Here is a 22,817-nt window from a genome sequence, read left to right as displayed (position 1 = left end):
AAGGATTGATAAGTGTCTGGGGAATGACATCAGTATTAGTTTTCCATCCCTGCTGTATGTACAAGATCAGTTGAGTCATTTGCCGAGTACAATGTTGAACCTGGAGCTGATTTAGGGTTCTGGTCACCAGGCATTTGAAGATGGATATTCCTAGGAAGATAACTAAAAAGAGAATAAGAGAGAAAAAAAATGAAGGTGTGAGACCAGAGAGCAGCAGATGGTGGGAGGATTCCAAGAAGGAGGTGAAGAGACATCCTTGGTTACTGGAGTCCAAAGAGCTGTAGCAATTCTGAAGATTTCCTTTCTGACTTCTTGATGTTTTTATTAATGACGATGCCAAAAGATTTCTGGAGAATCAGCCAGGTGCGGTGGCTCACGTCTGTAATCCCAGCACTTTGGGAGGCCGAGGTGGGCGGATCACCTGAGGTCAGGAGTTCAAGATTAGCCTGGCCAACATGGCAAAACCCCATCTGTATTAAAAATACAAAAATTAGCCAGGCGTGACTGCACACACCTGTAATCCCAGCTACACAGGAGGCAGAGGCAGGAGAATCGTTTGAACCCAGGAGGCGGAGGTTGCAGCGAGCCAAGATCGTGCCACTGCACTCCAGCCTGGGTGACAGAGGGAGAATCCGTCTCAAAAAAAAAAAAAAAAAAAAGAGAGAGAGAGAGAGAAAGATTTCTGGAGAATCAACAAGCAACAGTTGCTTCCAAACATGGCACACAAACTGGATATGGTGGCATGTGCCTGTAGTCTGAGCTACTCAGGAGGCTGAGGCAGGAGGATCACTTGAGCCTGGGAGGCAGAGGCAGGCGGATCATTTGAGGTCAGGAGTTCAAGATCAGCCTGGCCAACATGGCGAAACCCCGTCTCTACTAAAAATACAAAAATTAGCTGGGTGTGGTGGTGCACGCCTGTAATCCCAGCTACTTGGGAGGCTGAGGCAGGAGAATTGCTTGAACCTGGGAGGCGGAGGTTGCAGTGAGCTGAGATGACGCCACTGCACTCCAACCTGGGCAACAGAGGGAGGCTCTATCTCAAAAAAATAAAATAAAAGAGAGAGAACACAAATGAAAGGCAAAAGTCACATGATGAGAAGCAGGCACGGGAGGACCAGAGTGGGTATTAAAATGGAGAATCCTAGCCAGGCTCTGTGACATGCACCTGTAGTACCCAGGAGACAGAGGCAGGAGGATTGTGTGAGCTCATGAGTTCAAGGACAACCTGGGCAACATGGTGAGACCCTGTCTCTAAAATAGTGTGTGTGGGAGGGAATCCTGGAGTTTCTGATTCCGGGAGGAGGCTGTCTCGTGATGTCATCTACTTGACCCAAGGTTCTTGGGAGAGCTGTCTACAGATGCAGCCTCGTCCGCTTCCAGGGCTCTTGAAAGAGCCTCCCTCTGAGGTCTCTAATGGCAGTGGATTCCCATTCAGCACAGGTCTTATCTCTCTTCATCTCTGAGATATGAACCCAAGGCAGGACAGTCTGGTGTTTGCAATAGTGTAGGGTCCATCCCATCTGAGTTCAAGGTTAGTTTTCCTGCGATGTCTTTTCCAGAGGACTAAATTCCCTGTTTGGGAATTATGAAGAGGCTGTAGTGGAGTATTTGGAGGGAAGGCAGCTTGCACCTCTTAGTGACAAGCATGTGTGTACTTAGTCCTTGATAATATCTGAGAATGTCGATTGTAATAGATTAGAGTCCTCAAGGGCCCAATAGGAGTAGAATCCTTGCGAGTCTTTGAGTGATTATTTCATAAGATTATTGATGTGTGCTCTGGTAGGAAGAGCAATGGCCCCCCAAAGATGTCTACATCTTTATCCCTGGAACCTGTGAATATAGCACCTTTTATGGAAAAAGGAACTTTTTGTGATTAAGAATCTTGAGATAGGGAGATTTATCTTGGATTATCCCGGTGGATCCAATATCATCACAGGGTTCCTTATAAGATGGAGGCAGGATCGTTAGAGTCAGAGAAATATGTAAATATAGAAGCAGAGGCCGGGCCAGGCACAGTGGCTCACACCTGTAATCCGAAAGCTTTGGGAGGCCGAGAGGGGAGGATCGCTGGAGGCCAGGACTTTGAGACCAGCCTGGGCAACATATCTCTACAAAAAAAAAAAAAAAAAAAAAAAAAAGAAAAGAAAAGAAAAGAAAGGAAAAAACTTAGCCAGGTGTGGTGGTGCATGCTTGTAGTTCCAGCTAGTAGGGAGGCTGAAACAAGAGGATTGTTTGAGCCCGGGAGTTTGAGGCTGCAGTGAACTATGATCGTGCTACTACACTCCAGCCTGAGTGAGAGAGCAAGATCCTGTCTCAAAACAACAACAACAACAACAACAACAACAAAAAAAAGACAAAGGCATGTTAGGGTGCTCCAATTCCCCAATTTCCCAGACAATCCTTCCTTGCCTCTTCCCAGCTTCTGGTGGCTCATGGCAATCTCTAACATTCTTTGGCTTGTGGCTGCGTCATTCCAAGCTCTGCCTTCATCATCACATGCTTCTCCCTGTGTCTTACGTGGCCACCTTCTTATAAAGACACCAGTTGGCCAGGCGCGGTGGCTCACACCTATAATCCCAGCACTTCGGGAGGCCAAGGCGAGTGGATCACCTGAGGTCGGGAGTTTGAGACCAGCCTGACCAACATGGAGAAATCCCGTCTCTACTAAAAATACAAAATTAGCTGGGCGTGGTGGCGTGTGCCTGTAATCCAGCTACTCGGGAGGCTGAGGCAGGAGAATCACTGGAACCCGGGAGGCAGGATTTGCAGTGAGCCGAGATCATGCCACCACACTCCAGCCTGGGCAACAAAAGCAAAACTCCATCTCAAAAAACAACAAAAAAAAAGACACCAGTCATGTTGCATTAGGGGCCCACCCTACTCCAGTATGACCTCCTTTTAACTGATTACATCTGCAATGACCCTATTTCCAAGTAGGGTCATATTCTGACACTAGAGAGACAAAATTCAACCCATGACCGGCCCAGAAACCATTGGAGTTGCCTTTTGGATAGTCTTGGATAAAACAAAATAAATAATGGTATAGATGCATGCTGTGTGGATAAGGTTTTGCCTTCAAGGGCAAAGTCATGCCCTAAATCTTGTTCTTATGAATTACATAGTTATAATTTGCCCTAGACACTCATTATTTTTTATTTTATTTTATTTTTGAGACAGGGTCTTGCTCTGTTGCCCAGGTGGAGTGCTGTGGTGCAATCTCAGCTCACTGCAGCCTCAACCTGTCAGGCTGAAGCAATCCTCCCACCTCAGCCTCCCGAGTAGCTGGGACTAGAAGTGTGCATCACCACACTCAGCTAAGTTTTTTATTTTTTATTTTTGTAGAGATGGGGTCTCCCTATGTTACCCAGGCTAGTCTCGAACTCCTGGGCTCAAGCAATCCTCCCACCTTGGCCTCCCAAAGTGCTGGGATTACCGACATGAGCCTGTCCTTTATGAGCAAGAGCTTGGGGCCGATTTTTATTTGTTTTTCCTACTTCCTGTATAAGTGCAGAAACTTGGGGCACGTGTGGAGTGTGAGTGAGTGAGTGAGCTGCTGGAATGAACTGACCAGACAGGATATCATCTATGCATGGGATTAGAATGGAATTATAGGAGAAAACCAAATCCTTCAAATTAGCATTCAGGATCGGGAAAAAAAGTAACTAGGGGTTTCAACGAACCACTGAGGCATAGCAGTCTACGTATGTTTACTGTTGACCTTCCAGGGGAAAGGGAAACGGGGCTGTGGATCATCACGTGTGTGAAAGAAGGCAGAGGGTATGTTAGTACAGTCAAGTGGGTAGTGTTGGCTGCTCTGGAATAGAGGCCAGTGTAGTGTTTGGATTGGAAATAGCAGGAACTACAGTGTGACTGTTTTATTTACAGCCTTGAGGTATTGGACTTGTGGTATCCTTTAACACTGGGACTCTTATTGGGATTTTTTTTTTTTTTTTTTTTTTTTTTTGAGACAGAGTCTTGCTCTGTCACCCAGGCTGGAGTGGAGTGCAGTGGCGTGATCTCGACTCACTGCAACTTCTGCCTCTCGGGTTCAAGGGATTCTTCTACCTTAGCCTCCTGAGTAGCTGGGATTACAGGTACCTGCCACCATGCCACGCTAATTTTTTAATTTGTTTTTAGTGGAGTCAGGGTTTCACCATGTTGGCCAGGCTTGTCTAGAACTCCTGACCTCAGGTGATCTGCCCACCTCAGCCTCCCAAATTACAGGTGTTATGATTGGGATTCTTGGCAGACAGGAGTGTTGTAGGGGATGGAAGTGGATAGTAGGAGGCTCCGAATAACGCGTTGGGGGCCCTAGTGGGCCTCTGGTGTCAGAACACATTAAGGCAGCTTCAAGAAGGGCATGAAAAGATCTAATTCTATTCCACAACTTAGGGTAATTGGTTAAAAAAAAAAAAAAGGGAGCCAGGTGCAATGGCTCACACCTGTAATCTCAACACTTTGGGAGACCGAGGCGGGAGGATCGCTTGAGGCCAGGACTTTAAGACCAGCCTGGGTGACATAGCAAGATCTTGTCTCTATTTAAACAGAAAAAAATTTTCTTAATTCTAAAAAAGAAAGGATCTACTTCTACCTTAAGAGGTTTAGCCTCCCAGATGCACCCTATGTTTGTTGAGTTGGAGGCTCAGAGAGAATCAGGAATGCAAGTCGCAGATCTTGGATATGTGGGTCTGAGGGAGAGGTGGATGTTTCGGGAACAGGGTGGTTGGAGTGGTGGGAAGGTTAGTGGACTGGATGAACAAGGGCAGAATTAGGGACTGGGAGACATAAGCCCTCTTGTGAATGTGAAATACTATGGCTTTGGCTGGGCACGGTGGCTCACACCTGTAATCCCAGCACTTTCAGAGGCCAAGGCAGGTGGATCACTTGAGGTCAGGAGTTTGAGACTAGCGTGTCCAACATGGTGAAACCCTGCCTCTACTAAAAATACAAAAATTCGCTGATGGTGATGGTGTGCACCTGTGATCCCAGTTACTTGGGAGGATTAGGCAGGCGAATGGCTTGAATCTGGGAGGTAGAAGTTGCAGTGAGCCGAGATTGCGCCACTGCACTCCAGCCTGGGTGACAGAGCGAGACTACGTCTCAAAAAAAAAAAAAAAAAAAAAAAAAGAAATATTATTCTTCTACATTGATAGAATATCTTTTTCTAAAGGGATTATTGGAGTAATCTGAGTAAGAAACTTTGCTGGGTAGTAGAGGGCCCAACGAGCCCAAGAGTGGCTTGGACAGGCATAACCATGTGGCTAATTATGGTCTCATTACCATTATTGTTGTGTACTGAGGTAGGGAGTGGGCACTAATACGTTTATGGCAGAGTGTGTGGCCCCTGTGTCTACAAAAACCCTGGCAGGATGCTCATTAAGGGGGTTGATGGTCATTTCCCCCTGAAGGTTAAGGAATGCTTATAGACACAGAGGAGAAAGTTGGCTGGAAGTGAGTCACTGGAAGACTGAATCTTAGACTCAAATTCCTTTTGCACTTCAAAGCTAAATAGTGTCAAGTCCAATGTCCCTTTTCTTTACAGTATATTCAAGTGTCTCTATCAAGATTAGGTTTTGAGGCCGGGTGCAGTGGCCCACACCTGTAATCCCAGCACTTTGAGAGGTGAGGCAAGAGGATCTCTTAACACCAGGAGTTCAATACCAGCCTGGGCAACATAGTGAGACCCCATCTCTATAACAAAAAACATGCCCGGGCACAGTGGTTCATGCCTGTAATCCCAGCACTTTGGGAGGCCAAGGCGGGCAGATCAGTTGAGGTCAGGAGTTCGAGACCAGCCTGGCCAACATGGCAAAACCCCTTCTCTACTAAAAATATAAAACTTAGCCGGGCGTGGTGGCGCATGCCTGTAGCCTCAGCTACTTGGGAGGCTGAGGTGGGAAGATCACTTGAGCCCAGGAGGTTGAGGCTGCAGTGAGCTGTGATCATGCCACTGCACTTTGGCCTGGGCAACAGAGCAAGATTCCATCTCAAAAAATAATAAAAAATTTAAAACTACGTAAAAAACAAAAAATTAGCCAGGTGTGGTGGCTCATACCTGTAGTCCCGGCTACTCAAGTGGCTGAGGGGGAAGATGGCTTGAACCCAGTAGTTTGAGGCTGCAGTGAGCTATGATCATACCACTGTATGGAAGCCTGGGTGATAGACCAAGACCCTGGCTCTAACAAACAAAATTAGATGTTGTGGTTCCAGTGGTCTAATAGGATAAACTTTTTGTCTCTAATGACTTAGGTTGTAGGCCCCTAAGTTTTCATTGGGTGGATTTGACTTTTTTTTTTTTTTTTTGAGACGGGGTTCACTCTTGTTGCCCAGGCTGGAGTGCAATGGCACGATCTCGGCTCACCACAACCTCAGCCTCCCGGGTTCAAGCAATTCTCCTGCCTCAACCTCCCGAATAGCTGGGATTACAGGCATGCGCCACCATGCCCAGCTAATTTTGTATTTTTAGTAGAGACGGGATTTCTCCATGTTAGTCAGGCTGGTCTCGAACTCCCGACCTCAGATGATCCACCTACCTCAGCACCCAAAGTGCTGAGATTACAGGCGTGAGCCACCGTGCACGGCCTTGATTTTATCTTTCACGGCATCCTCATGATGTGCGCTATCTCCTGGAATCCTATAATTGAGGAATTTCAACGTTTTTGAATCATGTCTCTCATTTCTGGTCTCCGGATGTTAACTAGTGGCCAACACAGCAGCAGATCAGGTCTGATAGTCTTTTCCATCCATTTTTAGCCTGGGTCTGTCACGGAGATGGATTCACCTCTATGTTGCCTACACTTCCGGACCTTAGACTAAATAAAGGGATAGGCACTGGGGATGGAGTCTAAGAGCCTTTCCCCAATAGTCTTAGCAACTATGCCTCAGAGGTATCCTGCTCATTTGGATACCTTGATTTACTGAGGCTCATTTAGCATTTTCAAATCAAAGAGCTGCAGCTCAGCCAGGTGCTGTGGCTCATGTATGTAATCCCAACACTTTGGGAGGCCGAGGCAGGCAGATCGCTTGAGCTCAGGAACTTGAGACCAGCCTGGGCAACATGGTAAAACCTCTACAAAAAAATTAGCCAGCATGGTGGCATGTGCCTGTAGTTCCAGCTACTCAGGAGGCTGAGGCAGGAGGATCACTTGAGCCCAGGAGGTCAAGGCTGCAGTGAGCTGTGATCATGCCACTGCACTCCAGCCCGGGCAACAGGGACCCTGCCACAGGAAAAAAAAAAAAAAAAAAAAAAAAGCTGCAGCTCTGGAACCATCAGATGGACAAGTTGATACAAATCAAATTGGAAAATCCCAGAGTAAGCTCCCAGTATTAGCCTAAATTGGCTGCTAAATTCCTTCCTGTTTTCCTGGTTTTTTTTTTTAGGGATGTTGCCCAAACTGGACTCGAACTCCTAGACTCCAGCAATCCTCCCACCTCAGCCTCTTAAACAGCTGGGAATACAGTCACCTGCCACCATGCCCAGCTTTCAGGTAGGTCTTTGCAGCACGTAAGTCAGAGCGTGCTGAAAGTCTGAAGAAAACTTGTTCAGGTGCATGTTCGGATCATTTGCCTTCAGCTGTGGAAGGTGGAGAACCATGTTGTTAGGGTGTTATTGGAGAACTGGGGAGCTGGAGGGCTGGAGTCAAAGGTAGAGAGAGGTGGATACGTGTTCCCTCCAGTTCGTTCCCTCCGCCTTCAGTCTTTCAACGCTAAGATGAAGCTTAAGAGGTCCTCTCTGACTGCCCACCCTCTCTGACCCCTGAGCTCATTCTAGGCTGCCCAAGCCTCCCAAACTCCCCCAGTCCAGCCCTTCCCATTCTGGGTCATCACTGTCCAGGGGCAGGTAAGTCTCTCCACTGGATGGCGAACCCCATGAAGGGCAGTCCTTGGCTGTCTCAGTCACCACTGTGTCCCCAGCATCACCCAGCTCAGTGAGACAAATGAATTAATATATACTTCTCTATATATTTCGTATACAGAGAAGTCATCACATCAATATAAAATAAAATACTAAATGTTGCATATCAGTTTTCTAGTATGGATCAGACTTGGGCTAACTGCATTTTATTTATTTTTGAGACAGGGTCTCTCTCTTGCCCAGGCTAGAGTGCAGTGGCGTGATCCTTGGCTCACTGCAATCTCTGCTTCCTGGGGTCAAGCGATCCTCCAGCCTCAACCTCCCAAGTAGCTAGGACCACAGGTGCAAGCCACCACACCTGGCTAATTTTTGAACTCTTTGTAGAAAGGGAGTTTCGCCAAGTTGGTCAGGCTGGTCTCGAACTCCTGAGATCTAAGGGATCTGCCTGCCTCAGCCTCCTAAAGAGCTGGAATTACAGGCGTGAGCCACCGCGCCCAGCCTGAATTGTTAATAGTTGTGATTAGTAGTAACACCACCAAATAAAAAATCAGTCATCACAAACCATGAGATTACTTTCTTTTCTCCAAGTTCTCTACCCTCCAGTCACATTCCTTTCATCTCTCCCCAGTTTCCAACTCCTTCTCCATTACTCCTCCCTCTCCCTTCTCTTCTTCTCTCCTGGCAATCCTCCTCTATATTTTCTACCCCAGGTCGTCCTCCTTCCAAGATTCCTCTCCCATCAGTCCTCTCTCCCCACCCCCTCCATCCTTCCTCTTTTCAGGCAGTCCTCTTTCTAGATGAACTCCATCTTGGTACAACAAACTATGAGTTAAGAGTGCTGTGTGCTGAGACCAAGGCCATGGGGCCAGAGATGAGTCCGTTTTAATTGCTGGGGAAGCAGGGAGGGGCCTCGGAAATAACTCCCCCCACCGCACTCCCCACGTGTCCCATCCAGTTTGGGCAGGAAGCCACTTGCCCTAGAACAGTTCATTGCTGGGATCCTGTGAAGAACCGCTGTGGAGGGCAGCAGCTGGACGAGGGCACAGGACCTCAGAGAACACTGATGCGCTCCGCCAGCCCCTGCATGTCGTGGTCCTGTGGTGGATGGGCCCCACCAAGATCCCTGTCCGCGGGCAGCCCAGACCCAGGCAGCGGATGCTCTGCCACAAACTGCTCCCAGCGCGCGTCGTCACTCTCATGCGTGATGTATCGCTCTCCCATCTTCCCCTCCAGCTCTCGGAGGTCCAGCCACGTCTGGTACTCCTGGGCCCGACAGAACTGGAGTTAGCTTGGGGTCAGCATTGGAGCAGTGCCTGGAGGCCATCTGCTTTGCCACTGAGAGCTGGGTACCAATGAAGGTGAAGCCACACCCTCTGCACCCACCCAGCCAGTAGACATTTAGCTTCACCCCCTCTTCCAGCCAATGGGAGGACTACTCACATTCCAGACCCAAGGAAACCTACATCCGTCACTACCTGCCTAGCCAATAAGCAATCTAGTTCCACCCATTCCTCCAACCCAGCCAATGGGCCAGCCCTGCCCACTGCATCACCTGTAACCAGGGGTGGCTGAGAGATTTGTCCACGCTGTAGCGTTTGCGCATCTTCACCTGCAGCAGATTGTTGATGAGGTCAATGGCTGCATAGGAAAGAGAAACAGGTCAAGCCCTACAGGTCGAGGGTCACTCCTCTAATAGGCACGCCCTAGCCTACCTGCCTGCCACTGACACCTTCCTTCTGCACTAGCTCAGGTGGTTCAGAAGCCTCACCTGTGCCAATCACTCACCCATCCATTTCCTCATTACAAATTTGTCTCCTCCTGCACACGCATGTTCACAACAGCTCCCTCTTTACCTGTTCTCTACTTCAATTCCCCCATTCCCCTATGTCACCTTTTTTTTTCTTTTTGTCATACACAGGTACATACAATTACATGTGTACTATTCTTTTTATTTTTATTTATTTATTTATTTATTTATTTATTGAGACGGAGTCTCCCTCTGTCGCCCAGGCTGGAGTGCAGTGGCATGATCTTGGCTCACTGCAACCTCCGCCTCCCGGGTTCATGCGATTCTCCTGCCTCAGCCTCCTGAGTAGCTAGGAATACAAGTGTGTGTCACCATGTCCAGCTAACTTTTTGTACTTTTAGTAGAGACAGGGTTCGACCATGTTGGCCAGGCTGGTCTCGAACTCCTGACCTCAAGCAATCCACCTGCCTTGGCCTCCCAAATTATTGGGATTACAGGCAAGAGCCAACGCGCCCGGCCTAAATGGATTTGCAACTTACAATATTTCCTTCTTTTTTTTCTTTTTGAGACAGGGTCTCATTGTTATCCAAGTTGAAGTGCAGTGGCATGATCAATGCTCACTGAAGCCTCTACACCCCCAGCTTGATTGATTATCCTGCCTTAGCCTCCCGAGTAGCTGGGACTACAAGTATCTGTCACTATGGTCGGCTAATTTTTGTAATTTTTTTTTTTTTTGTATTTTTATTTTTATTTTTATTTTTTTTTTGAGACGGAGTCTCGCTCTGTCACCCAGGCTGGAGTGCAGTGGCCGGATCTCAGCTCACTGCAAGCTCCGCCTCCCGGGTTCACGCCATTCTCCTGCCTCAGCCTCCCAAGTAGCTGGGACTACAGGCGTCCGCCACATCGCCTGGCTAGTTTTTTGTATTTTTTAGTAGAGACGGGGTTTCACCGTGTTAGCCAGGATGGTCTCGATCTCCTGACCTCGTGATCCACCCGTCTCGGCCTCCCAAAGTGCTGGGATTACAGGCTTGAGCCACCGCGCCCGGCCAATTTTTGTATTTTTTGTAGAGACACATTGCCCAGGCTGGTCTTTAACTCCTGGGCTCAAGCAATCTGCCTACCTTGGCCTCCCAAGGTGCTGGGATTACGGCCCTCAGCCACTGCGCCTGACCAACTTATGATATTTTTAATTTACAATGGGTTTATCAGGTTTATCTAATGCCAGTGTAAATCAGGGAGCATCTATGTCATCAGGCTGGGCGCGATGGCTCATACCTGTAATCCCAGCACTTTGGGAGGCCGAGGCGGGTGGATCACCTGAGGTCAGGGGTTCGAGACAAGCTTGGCCAATACGGAGAAACCCCATCTCTACTAAAAATACAAAAAATTAACTGGACATGGTAGTGCATGCCTGTAGTCCCAGCTACTCGGGAGGCTGAGGCAGAAGAATCGCTTGAACTCAGGAGGCAGAGGTTGCAGTGAGCCAAGATCGTGCCACTGCACTCCAGCCTGGGTGACAAGTGCGAAACTCCGTCTCAAAAACAGAAAGCATATATGTAATTGGGCCGGGCGCGGTGGCTCAAGCCTGTAATCCCAGCACTTTGGGAGGCCGAGGCGGGCGGATCACGAGGTCAGGAGATCGAGACCATCCTGGCTAACATGGTGAAACCCCGTCTCTACTAAAAATACAAAAAACTAGCCGGGCGTGGTGGCGGGCGCCTGTAGTCCCAGCTACTCGGAGGCTGAGGCAGGAGAATGGCCTGAACCTGGGAGGCGGAGCTTGCAGTGAGCCGAGATCGCGCCACTGTACTCCAGCCTGGGTGACACAGCGCGAGACTCCGTCTCAAAAAAAAAAAAAAAAAAAAAATGTCATCAGATGGTAGTTAGTCACCATTGCCTGCAGAAGCCTCAGAGACTAAGGCCTGTTCATTGTGAAGAAGAGGACTAGCAAATGTCAAGCTTCAAGACAAGCCAGCCCTCATCCGAGGCTCTCTCCTTGATGGGAAGCCTTGAAGGACAAGGCTTCACTGTGTGAACCCATCCGAGGAGAGGCCTGGTGCACACAGGCACCCTGCTCCCGTCAACACCCACAGGATGCTGTGATCCTCACACAGGTGCAACCACACTTAAATTCACTTGTGCACACTCGATGCACTTTTACTCAGGGACTTCTGGGTGGGTCTCAAAAGACAATGTTGGCTGGGTGTGATGGCTTATGCCTGCAATCCCAGCACTTTGGGAGGCTGAGGCAGACAAGTAACTTGAGGTCAGGAGCTCAAGACCAGCCTGGCTAACACGGCAAAACCACGTCTCTACTAAAAATACAAAAAATTAGCCAGGCAGGTGGTGTGTGCCTGTAATCCCAGTTACTTGGGAGACTGAGGCAGGAGAATCCCTTGAACCCAGGAGGCGGAGGTTACAGTGAGCCAAGATCACACCACTGCACTCCAGCCTGGGCGAGAGAGCAAGACTCCGTCTAAAAAAAAAAAAGCCAGTATTGAACACCCCCAGTATTATTCCAGGACTCAAGTCAATCCACATTCTCACTGCTTAGGGCCTGTACTTTTAGACCACCACCAAGACCTTGTCTTGTCCTGCACTGAGCAACCTCCACATCACCCTGCCCCACCTGCTCCATGAAGTCACACCCTCCAGAGAGGGCTCTTCCCCCTTCCACTCTTCACAGACCACTCAAGGAGCTCCCCCGCACCTGACCCCTCCTGTCCAAGTCATCACAGTATTCCCAGAACTGGAACAGTCAATGCCTGGCACATCGTAGGCACTCAACATGTTGAATCAATGGTTATAAATACATGAATGTACTTGTTGAATAAATGGTTATAAATAAACGAATGAATGATCCCCCCCTTCCCATACTCCATCTGTCTTCCTGAGCTCCCTGGCTCCAAGACATGTCCCTCGTTCTCCTGGCTTCTGACACACCCCAGTATCTTAGCCTTGCCTCTGGCCCTCTAAACATGCCATCCCACACCCAGACTCAAAGCTCCAGGCCTTAGGACTTAACTTTTCCAAGCAGGGAAAGTTACAGACCCATTCCCAAGCAGGTCCAAGTCACCAGGCCCGGTGCCACCTCATCAGGCCCAGCCACGACACCAAAGCCCAGGAATGCAGAGATCGCAACGTCTGCCTCAGTCCTGGCTCCCTTCTCCTCCCCGCTCCCATCCCCTCCCAGCTTCCAGGCCTCAGGGTCTGCCCTGTTACTGGACCTCTTCAGAAACCCTCCAAGGCCACATCCCTAGACTGGCCCCCTCGGTCACTGGACCCACTCCAGGCTTCAGGCCCATCTTCACCCAAGTCATGGCCCCAGTACCCAGCAAAGTAGGCAGGCCCTTGTTCCTCAACTCTACCCACTGGTGCCTCCTTTTTGCAAGGCTTACCCTTTTGGGGTCATAAACCCAAAGGCTCCAGGTTCCAACCAATGCCTTGAGGGGCTCAGCCCCTTCTCCTGGTCACCCCAGCCCTTTGCCACCCTCAAGTCCAGTCCCTCTCCTGGTCCCACCCTAGACAAGCCAAGTCTCACTCAGCCCCCTAAGGCTCCAAGTGTCCTCCTTAGCAGTTTTGGGGCACTTGGTTTCCAGCCCAAGTAACCTAGTCTAGGACTGGGTCCCAGCTCACTGTTTATAGGATGGCTCCTCCTGTGGCCACGCCCCTCCAGTAGGCCCGCCCCACCACTAGGCTCCACCCACAAGGTGCCAGGCTGCTTCCCCGTCCATCCCCTCTCGTGGCCCCGCCCACTCCTCCAGCCCCACCCCACAACCCACCCACCCATGGGGTAGGCGGGCCCCAGGCACCTCCAGCTGAGATGTGGCTCCAGGGGCTGGCCGGGTACATGAAGGCAGCGTTCTGGATTTGGTCATTGATGTCCTCGTCCTCGTTGAAAGGGAACGTGCCGCTGAGGCTGACGTACATGATCACGCCCACCGACCACATGTCCAGCGAGCGGTTGTAGCCCTGGTTGAGCAGCACCTCGGGCGCCAGGTAGGCCGGCGTGCCCACCACTGAGCGGCGGAATGACTTCTCACCGATGATGCGCGCAAAGCCAAAGTCACACAGCTTCACCTGCAGAGGGCGAGGGGCGAAGGCTCTATCGGGTGATGGAGCCGCACCCGCCCCAGCATCCCCACCACACCACCCGCCATGGTATTCCAGAGAAAGCTGAATGCTGGTTTGAATCCAGGCTCCTCGGCTCACTAGCTGAGCAACCCTGGGCAAGTGACTTTCCCTCTCCGTGCCTCAGTTTCCCCATCTATAGGAAGAATATGAGCAGAAGAGCACCTATCTCAGAGGACTGCCATGATGGTTAGTGAGTTAAACCATCCAAAGCCCACAGGACAATATTTGGCATGCAGTTGGTGCACAATAAAGGCTAGCTGCTGCTATACCTCTGCCACCTCCAATGGTTTGCTGTTTTAAATAATGCAGATCTTTTTTTTTTAAATAGCCTTAAAATATACATGATTGGGGCGTGGTGGCTCATGCCTGCAATCCCAGCACTTTGGGAGGCCAAGGAAGATGGATCATTTGAGGTCAGGAGTTCGAGACCAGCCTGGCCAACATGGTGAAACCCCTGTCTCTACTAAAAATACAAAAATTAGCCAGGCGTTGGTGGCAGACACCTGTGGTCCCAGCTACCTGGGAGGCTGAGGCAGAAGAATCGCCTGAACCTGGGAGGCGGAGGTTGCAGTGAGCCGAGATTGTGCCACTGCACTCCAGCCTGGGTGACAGAGCGAGACTCCGTCTCAAAAAACAAACAAACAAACATGAAACATAACGGAGATCTTAACAGTCCCTACCTTAAAGGGTGCTTATTTAGACTGAAAGAGAAATACATATGCAACGTGTTAGGAGCAGTGTCTAGCACAGAATGAGCCTCGGTGATCTCAGGTCAGGAACCTAATTTCTCCAGGCCTTGATTTTGTCATCTGTATTGGGGGGTTGTTGATAACAGCCTCCTCTCAGGCTTTCCTGGGGATTAGGTAGGAGCAGGTGCTGACTGCAGTAGCCGGCAGACAGTACGGTGTATGCCTACCTTTCCCTCATTGTCTTATTTATTTATTTTTTTGAGATGGAGTCTTGCTCTGTCGCCCAGGCTGGAGTGCAGTAGCGTGATCTTGGCTCACTGCAACTTCTGCCTCCCGGGTTCAAGCAATTCTCCTGCCTCAGCCTCCCAAATAGCTGGGATCACAGGGACCTACCACCACACCTGGCTAATTTTTATATTTTTAGTAGAGATGACGTTTTGCCATGTCAGCTAGGCTGGTCCCAAACTCCTGACCTCAGGTGTTCCGCCTGCCTCGGCCTCCCAAAGTGCTGGGATTACAGACATGAGCCACCACGCCTGGCCCCTTTCCCTCATTGTTTTTTTTTTTTGTGTGTGTGTGTGAGACGGAGTCTCGCTCTGTCGCCCGGGCTGGAGTGCAGTGGCCGGATCTCAGCTCACTGCAAGCTCCGCCTCCCGGGTTTACGCCATTCTCCTGCCTCAGCCTCCCAAGTAACTGGGACTACAGGCGCCCGCCATCTCGCCCGGCTAGTTTTTTGTATTTTTTAGTAGAGACGGGGTTTCACCATGTTCGCCAGGATGGTCTCGATCTTCTGACCTCGTGATCCACCCGTCTCGGCCTCCCAAAGTGCTGGGATTACAGGCTTGAGCCACCGCGCCCGGCCTTCCCTCATTGTTAATGGCTGCAGTCTAAGGTCATGGACAGGCTTTGGAGCCAGCAAGACCTGGGTTCAAGGTCCTGCTCTGCTGCCTACCAGTCTCAGCCTCAGTCCCCGCTCTGTTCATGTATTGTCCCTTCCCTGTTCAAAACCCTTCCTTGGCTCACTGTTGCTTGCAGGATAGAGCCCCAAATCCTTGACGTCTGAAGCCTCTGTCACCTTTGAAACCAGCCACGTGCCAACCCCTGAGCTGAATCTCAATGTGACAGCCACACTTTCCTGAGGTCCTCTACCCTTTCTACAGATCTTATAGATCTTTCCCTTTTCCAAGATCTACCCTTTCCTATGAATCTTTTTTGTTTTGACGGACGCTTTATGTCGCCTGGCTGAGTGCGGGCGCTAACTTCAGCCTCATTACTGCAAGCTCCACCTCCTGGGTTCACGCATTCTCCGGCAGCGGGATCATGGCGACCACCACTCTGGCTAATTTTTGTATTTTTGACGGAGTTCTGTTCGTCGCCTGGCTGGAGTGCAGGAGCGCACCTCGCTCACTGCAGCCCTACTCCGGTTCACTTTATTCTCCTGTTCCAGCCTCCCCAGCTGGGACTACAGGTGCCTCCCACTGCTACTGCTAATTTTTTTTCTATTTTAGTAGAGACGGGTTTCACTATTGTCTCGATCTCCTGACCTTGTGATCCACCCGCCTCGCCTCCCAAAGTGCTGGGATTACAGTATGCTGGAGCCACCTCGCCACTTTTTGTATTTTTTAGTAGAGATAAATGCCAGCCGGCATGGTCTCATCTCCTGACCTCGCAGATCCTACTCTCCCCACTGCCTCCCGGAAGTGCTGGGATTACAGGCATGAGCCACCACTTCTGCTGGGATCTTTGTACCTTGATGATTTTATTTTATTTGTTTAGACCAGGTCTTGCTTGTTGCCCAGGTTGGACTGTCAGGGTGTGATCTCGGCTCACTGCAACCTCCACCTCCTGTCTGGAGCAACTCTCCTGCCTCAGCCTCCCGGGTGCTGGGATTACAGGTGCCTGCCACCATGCCCGGCTAATTTTTGTATTTTTTAGTAGAGACAGGTTTCACCATGTTAGCCAGGCTGGTCTCCAACTCCTGACTTCAAGTGATCTGCCCACCTCAGCCTCCCAAAGTGTTGAGATTACAGGCATGAGCCACCGTGCCCCACCAGAAAAATTTTTTTTTTTTGAGCTTTGAGTCTGGCTCTAAGGCCCAGGCTGGAGTGCAGTGGCCCGACCGCCTCACTGCAAGCTCCTGCAAGCTCCTCCTGGTTTACTTCATTCTCCTGCCTCAGCCTCCCCGAGTAGCTGGGACTACAGGTCACACCGGCCTCGGCTAGTTTTTCTCAGATTTTTTAGTAGAGACGGGTTCTCAATCGCGGTTAGCCAGGATGGTCTCGACCTCCTGACCTCGGATCCGCCTCGCCTCGCCTCCCAAAGTGCTGGGATTACAGGCTTGAGCCACCGCGCCCGGCCCTCAGAAAACTTTTAAATACGTTTGGAACAACTTGTGTATGTCAATCTATTTCCCCAACTGTCACACACCAGATTTTGAAGACATAGTATGAAAAACAAGCAGAATATTTCACTGAACTTTGTTTCTTTTTTAAGAGACAGGGTCTTGCTCTGTCACCCCAGCTGGAGTACAGTGGCACAATTATAGCTCACTGTGGATGCAGACTCGAACTCCTGGGCTCAAGCTATCCTCCCATCTTGGCCTCCCAAAGTGCAGGGATTATAGGCATAAGCCACCTCGCCTGGCCTTAATAATTTTTATGTTGACTATTGAATAAAGTGCTATATGTTGGGATACACTATATTATTAAAATTAATTTCATCTGTTTCTTTTTACTTTTTTTTTTTTTGAGATGGAGTTTCGCTCTTTTTGCCCAGGCTAGAGTGCAATGGCACGATCTCAGCTCACCGCAATCTCCACCTCCTGGGTTCAAGCAATTCTCCTGCCTCAGCCTCTGGAGTAGCTGGGATTATAGGCATGCACCACGACGCCTGGCCAATTTTTTGTATTTTTAGTAGAGACGGGGTTTCTCCATGTTGGTCAGGCTGGTCTCGAACTCCTGACCTCAGATAATCCATCCGCCTCGGCCTCCCAAAGTGCTGGGATTACAGGCGTGAGCCACCGCACCCGGTCTTCTTCCTTTTTTTTTTTTTTTTTTTTTTTTTTAAAGAGCTAGAGTCTCACTCTGTCACTCAGGCTGGAGTGCAGTGGCATGATCATAGCTCACTGCAGCCACCCAACTCCTGGGCTCAGGCAATCCTCCCATCTCAGCCTCCTAAGCAGCTGGGACTATAGGTGCACGCCACCATTCCCGGCTAATTTTTTTCGTTTTTTGTACAGGTGAGGTCTCGCTTTGTTGCCCAGGCTAGTCTCAAACTTTTGGGCTCAAGTGATCCTCCTACCTCAGCCTCCCAAAATGCTGATTACAGGCAAGAGCCACTGTGCCTGGCCCCCACATCTTGATTAGTATAATCCCCTTCCCCATCCCCACCCCGGCCATCAGCGTTGCCTGGATTTCCCCAAATCAGGAGGGGACATAACTGACCTGAGGAAATGGGTCCGCTGATGCCAGCAACACGTTTTCTGGTTTCAAGTCACAGTGGACAATGTTCTTGAAGTGAAGATGTCTCAAAGCCACTAGGATCTGAGGGGAGCAGATGGGGCCAGTAAGAAAGGTAGACAGGTACTCAGCCAAATCTCACCCTCAGCAGCCAGCCCTCCAAACCCGTCCATGCTTTTTTTTTTTTTTGAGACAGAGTCTTGCTCTGTAACCCAGGCTGGAGTGCAGTGGCATGATCTCAGCTCACTGCAACCCCACCTCGCGGGTTCAAGTGATTCTCCTGCCTCAGCTTCCCAAGTAGCTGGGACTACAGGCGTGTGCCACCATGCCTGGCTAATTTTATTTTTTTCTTTTTGAGGCGGAGTCTCACTCTGTCACCTGGGGTGGAGTGCAGCGGCGTGATCTCAGCTCACTGCAACCTCCGCCTCCATGGCTCAAGAGATTCTCCTGCCTCAGCCTCCCAAGTAGCTGGGATTACAGGTGCCGGCCACTATGCCCAGCTAATTTTTTCTATTTTTAGTAGAGACGGGTTTCACCATGTTGGCCAGGCTGGTCTCGAACTCCTGACCTCGTGATTCGCCCACCTCGGCCTCCCAAAGTGCTTGGATTGCAGGCGTGAGTCACTGCACCCAGACCTGCCCTGATAGTTTTTTTTGTATTTTTAGTAGAGACAGGGTTTCACCATGTTGATCAGGTTGGTCTCCAACTCCTGGCCTCAAGTGATCCACCCATCTCAGCCTCCCAAAATGCTGGGATTACAGGCATGAGTGAGTCACTACGCCTGGCCCCATCCATGCCTTCCTACACACCCCTGCCAGGGAAACAGGAGGCACTGGAGCACCAAAGAATCTCAGAATCATAGAACCATTTACACCTGAGAGAGAAGAGTTAAATGTAAACTAGAAAGGCTCGGCTACATGAGAGGGGCTGTGAAGATCCTGAGATCTTCTAGCATATGGTAAACTCCTGAATGCTACTAATAGAGCAGGTATTTTCAAGATCCAACTATGTGATTCTTTTTTTTTGTTGAGACAGAGTCTTGCTTTGTCACTCAGGCTGGAGCGCAGAGCTGGGATCACAGCTCACTGCACCCTCGACCTCTCAGGCTCAATCCATCCTCCCACCTCAGCCTCCCTAGTAACTGGGATTACAGGCACACACCATCACACCTGACTAATTTTTGTATTTGTAGAGACAGTGTCTCACCATGTTGCCCAGGCTGGTCTCAAACTCCTGCACTCAAGTGAACCACCCACCTCAGCCTCTCAAAGTGCTGGGATAACAGGCGTGAGCCACCCCACCTCACCCTTTTTTTTTTTTTTTTAAGAGATGGAGTCTCCCTCCGTCACCAGGCTGAAGTGCAGTATCATTTGCTACAGCCGCAAACTAATTGGGTTAAGTGATCATCCAACCTCAGTCTCCCAAATAGCTGGGACTACAGGCATGTGCCACTATGTCAGGCTTTGATTTCCCCCTTTTTTTTTTTTTTGAGAAAGCCTCCTGGGTTCACGCCAGCCTCCTGACCAGCTGGGATTACAGGCGCACACCACCATGCCCAGCTAATTTTTGTATTTTTAGTAAAGATGGTTGCTCTCTCTGTTGGTCAGGATGGTCTTGAACTCCTGACCTCGTGATCCACCCACCTTGGCCTCCCGAAGTGCTAGTATTACAGGCGTGAGCCACCGCACCTAGCCTGATTCCATTTTTTAAAAAAATATTTTTCATCCTTACAAAAAACTTTGGGTGCGGTGACTCAAGCCTGTAATCCCAGCACTTTGGAAGACTGAGACAGGTGGATCACCTGAGGTCAGGTGTTAGACACCATCCTGGCCAACATGGCGAAACCGTGTCTCTATTAAAAATACAAAAATTAGTTGGGCGTGGTGGCGGGTACCTGTAGTCCCAGCTACTTGGGAGGTTGAGGCAGGAGAATCATTTGAATCTGGGAGGTGGAGTTTGCAGTGAGCCAAGATCATGCCTTTGCACTCCAGCCTGGGCGACAGAGCAAGAATCTGTCTCAAAAAAAAAAAAAAAAAAAAAAAAGAGGCAGAGAGATTCTGGAGCCAATCTGCCCTGCCCAGGTGGAGAACCTGGCTCAATGCTTACGAACTTACGGCCTTGGGCAAGTCTCTTCACCTCTCTGGCTCTCAGTTTCCTCATCCGTAAAATGGGGGTGATAATAGTACCCACCCACCAGCCTGGCCGACATGGTGAAACCCCATCTCTACTAAAAATACAAAAATAAGCCGGGCATGGTGGCGCGAGCCTGTAATCTCAGCTACCTGGGAGGCTGAGGCGGGATAATTGCTTGAATCCGGAGGCAGAGGTTGCAGTGAGTCAACATCGCACCACGGCACTCCAGCCTGGGCAACAGAGCGACGCCCCATCTCAAAAAAAAAAAAAAAAAAAAAAGAGTACCGACCTCACAGGTTGCTATAAGGTTTCAAGCGTATCTGCGCTTAGGATAGCTAACCACTGTATGTTAGCTGTTACTGTTGTTATTAGTTACTATTTTTGTGATGGCCTGTTGGTAAATATATTTGTGTGTGTCTCTTAAATAAAGCTTCTCCTGCTGTATCTGTTCCTATGATGACAAGGTGAGCTGAGTGGAAGAAAAACAAAAAACCATTACCATTTGTAACCATTTATCTGTGAGAACCATATTTCTTGATTCTCTCAAACAAAATGCCAAGTACACCAGAAGCATAGTGTTGTACTACTGCAATTATTATCTATGTCTCAGAATTTAAATACTTGTGTTTATTCTGATTTTCTTTAAAAAAAAAAAATTTTTTGTAGAGATGGCATCTCGCTGTGTTGCCCAGGCTGGTCTTAAACTCCTGGCCTCAAACGATCCTCCCACCTCAGCTACCCAAACCTTGAGATTACAGGCATGACCCACCCTGCCCGGCCAAACTCCTCATTCTACAGACTGGGAGACCAAGCTGGAAAGATGCATGTGTTGTATGTCATCTCCAGGTTGTTTTTTTGAGACGGAGTCTCACTCTGTTGCCCAGGCTGGAGTGCAATGGCATGACCTCAGCTCACTGCAAATTCCACCTCCCTGGTTCAAGCGATTCTTGTGCCTCAGCCTCCTGAGTAGCTGGGATTACAGGTGGGCACCACCACACCTGGCTAATTTTTGTATTATTAGTAAAGATGGGATTTCACCATGTTGGCCAGGCTGGTCTCAAACTCCTGACCTCAGGTGATCCACCCACCTTGGCCTCCCAAAGTTCTAGGATGACAGGCGTGAGCCACCTCGCCCGGCCCATTTCCAGATTTTGTCAGTTGATTTTCTCCCAGTTCACATGAAACAAAGAGGGCAGGTTAGGCTGGGCATGGTGGCTCATGCCTGTAATCCCAGCACTTTGGGAGGCCGAAGTGGGCAGATCACGAAATCAAAAGTTCAAGACCAGCCTGACTGACATGGTGAAACCCCATCTCTACTAAAAATACAAAAATTAGCCAGGTATGGTGGCGTGTGCCTGTATTCCCAGCTACGCAGGAGGCTGAGGCAGGAGAATCACTTGAACCCAGGAGGCAGAGGTTGCAGTGAGCTGAGATAGTGCCACTGAACTCCAGCCTGGGTGACAGAGCGAGACTCCGTCTCAAAAAAACAAAAAAAAAAAAAAAAAAAAAAACCATTGGCCAGAGACGGTGGCTTATGCTTGTAATCCCAGCACTTTGGGAGGCTGAGGTGGGTGGACCACGAGGTCAGGAGTTCAAGACTAGCCTGGCCAACATAGTGAAACCCCATCTCTACTAAAAATACAAAAATTAGCTGGGTGTGCTGGCACGCACCTGTAGTCCCAGCTACTCAGGTGGCTGAGGCAGGACAATCGTTTGAACTTGGGAGACAGAGATTGCAGTGAGCTGAGACTGTGCTACTGCACTCCAGCCTGGGTGACAGAGTGAGACTTTGTCTCAAAAAAAAAAGAGGGCCGGTTGGAAGCTAGATAGATCCAGACTGGAAGCTAGATAGATCCAGACTCAAATCTTGGCTGGAAAGCTACTCGGCTGTGACCTCGAGGGAGACAGCTATCTCCCTGAGCCTCAGTTTCCTCATCTATACAATGGGGGTTATAACAATACCTACCTCATAGGATGGTGGTGAGGCCTAAATAAGCTCATGAAGTAAAGGGTTTAGCACAGGGCTTGGGTATAGGGCAGGCAAGAGCCCAGAAAGCAGAAATCTGCAGAGAGAGAGAGAAAGAAGAGCAAGCAGGCAAAAAGAGAGGAAGAGACGAAGGCCGGAAAGAGAAACCCCCTCAGCTGCTGCAAGCAGCCACCTGTGAGCACCACGATTCCTCTCCACACCTGAAGTCTGGATGTGGCCGGGCGTGGAGGCTCACACCTGTGATCCCAGCACTTTAGGAGGCTGAGGCGGGCAGATCACTTGAGGTCAGGAGTTTGAGACTGGCCTGGGCAACATGATGAAATCCCATCTCTACTAAAATTACAAAAGATTAGCCAGGTATGGTGGCACACACCTATAATCCCAGCTACTTGGGAGGCTGAGGTAGGAGAATTGCCTGAACCCAGGAGGCGGAGGGTGCAGTGAGCCGAGATCGTGCCACTGCCCTTCAGCCTGGGCAACAAAGCGAGACTCTGTCTCAAAAATAAATAAATAATAAGGTCTGGATGAGGTTGCATTAGGGGATTTCTGTCCCCATCCCATAAGCCAGCCTGACAAACAGGCACACTGCCTGAGAGGATGAGGGTGCTGGGCCAGGGTAAAGGAAACAGCAACGATGACTCTGAGACCCACAGAGATGTCTCAGAAGAAGGCAAGGCGCCAACCAGAGGGAAAGGCCTTTCTAGGAGGGATGTGGAACAGAGAAACCACAAAAGGGGATATTTAACATCGTAAAAGTTCAACTCTATGGCAGGCTGGACGCAGTGGCTCACGCCTGTAACCGGACACTTTGGGA

At 49.7% G+C, this 22,817-nt stretch overlaps 1 protein-coding gene across 1 annotated transcript in view; it reads right to left on the bottom strand.

Annotated features, from left to right (window-relative positions):
• Nucleotides 1-8,414: 8,414 nt before the first annotated feature.
• The window catches only part of PRKD2 (protein kinase D2), a 45,713-nt gene continuing 31,310 nt past the window's right edge, over nt 8,415-22,817 (bottom strand). Inside the window, 4 exon segments of the mRNA XM_031659130.1 lie at nt 8,415-9,118; nt 9,408-9,493; nt 13,415-13,682; nt 17,869-17,967. Of these exon segments, the coding sequence (XP_031514990.1) occupies nt 8,906-9,118; nt 9,408-9,493; nt 13,415-13,682; nt 17,869-17,967 (666 nt within the window). The 3' untranslated portion in view covers nt 8,415-8,905.

This window comes from Papio anubis, chromosome 20 (genome assembly GCF_008728515.1).
Source record: "Papio anubis isolate 15944 chromosome 20, Panubis1.0, whole genome shotgun sequence".
NCBI classification, from domain to species: domain Eukaryota; kingdom Metazoa; phylum Chordata; class Mammalia; order Primates; family Cercopithecidae; genus Papio; species Papio anubis.
The sequence above is the reverse complement of the archived record's forward strand: the minus strand, read 5'-3'. Positions and strand labels throughout refer to the sequence as shown.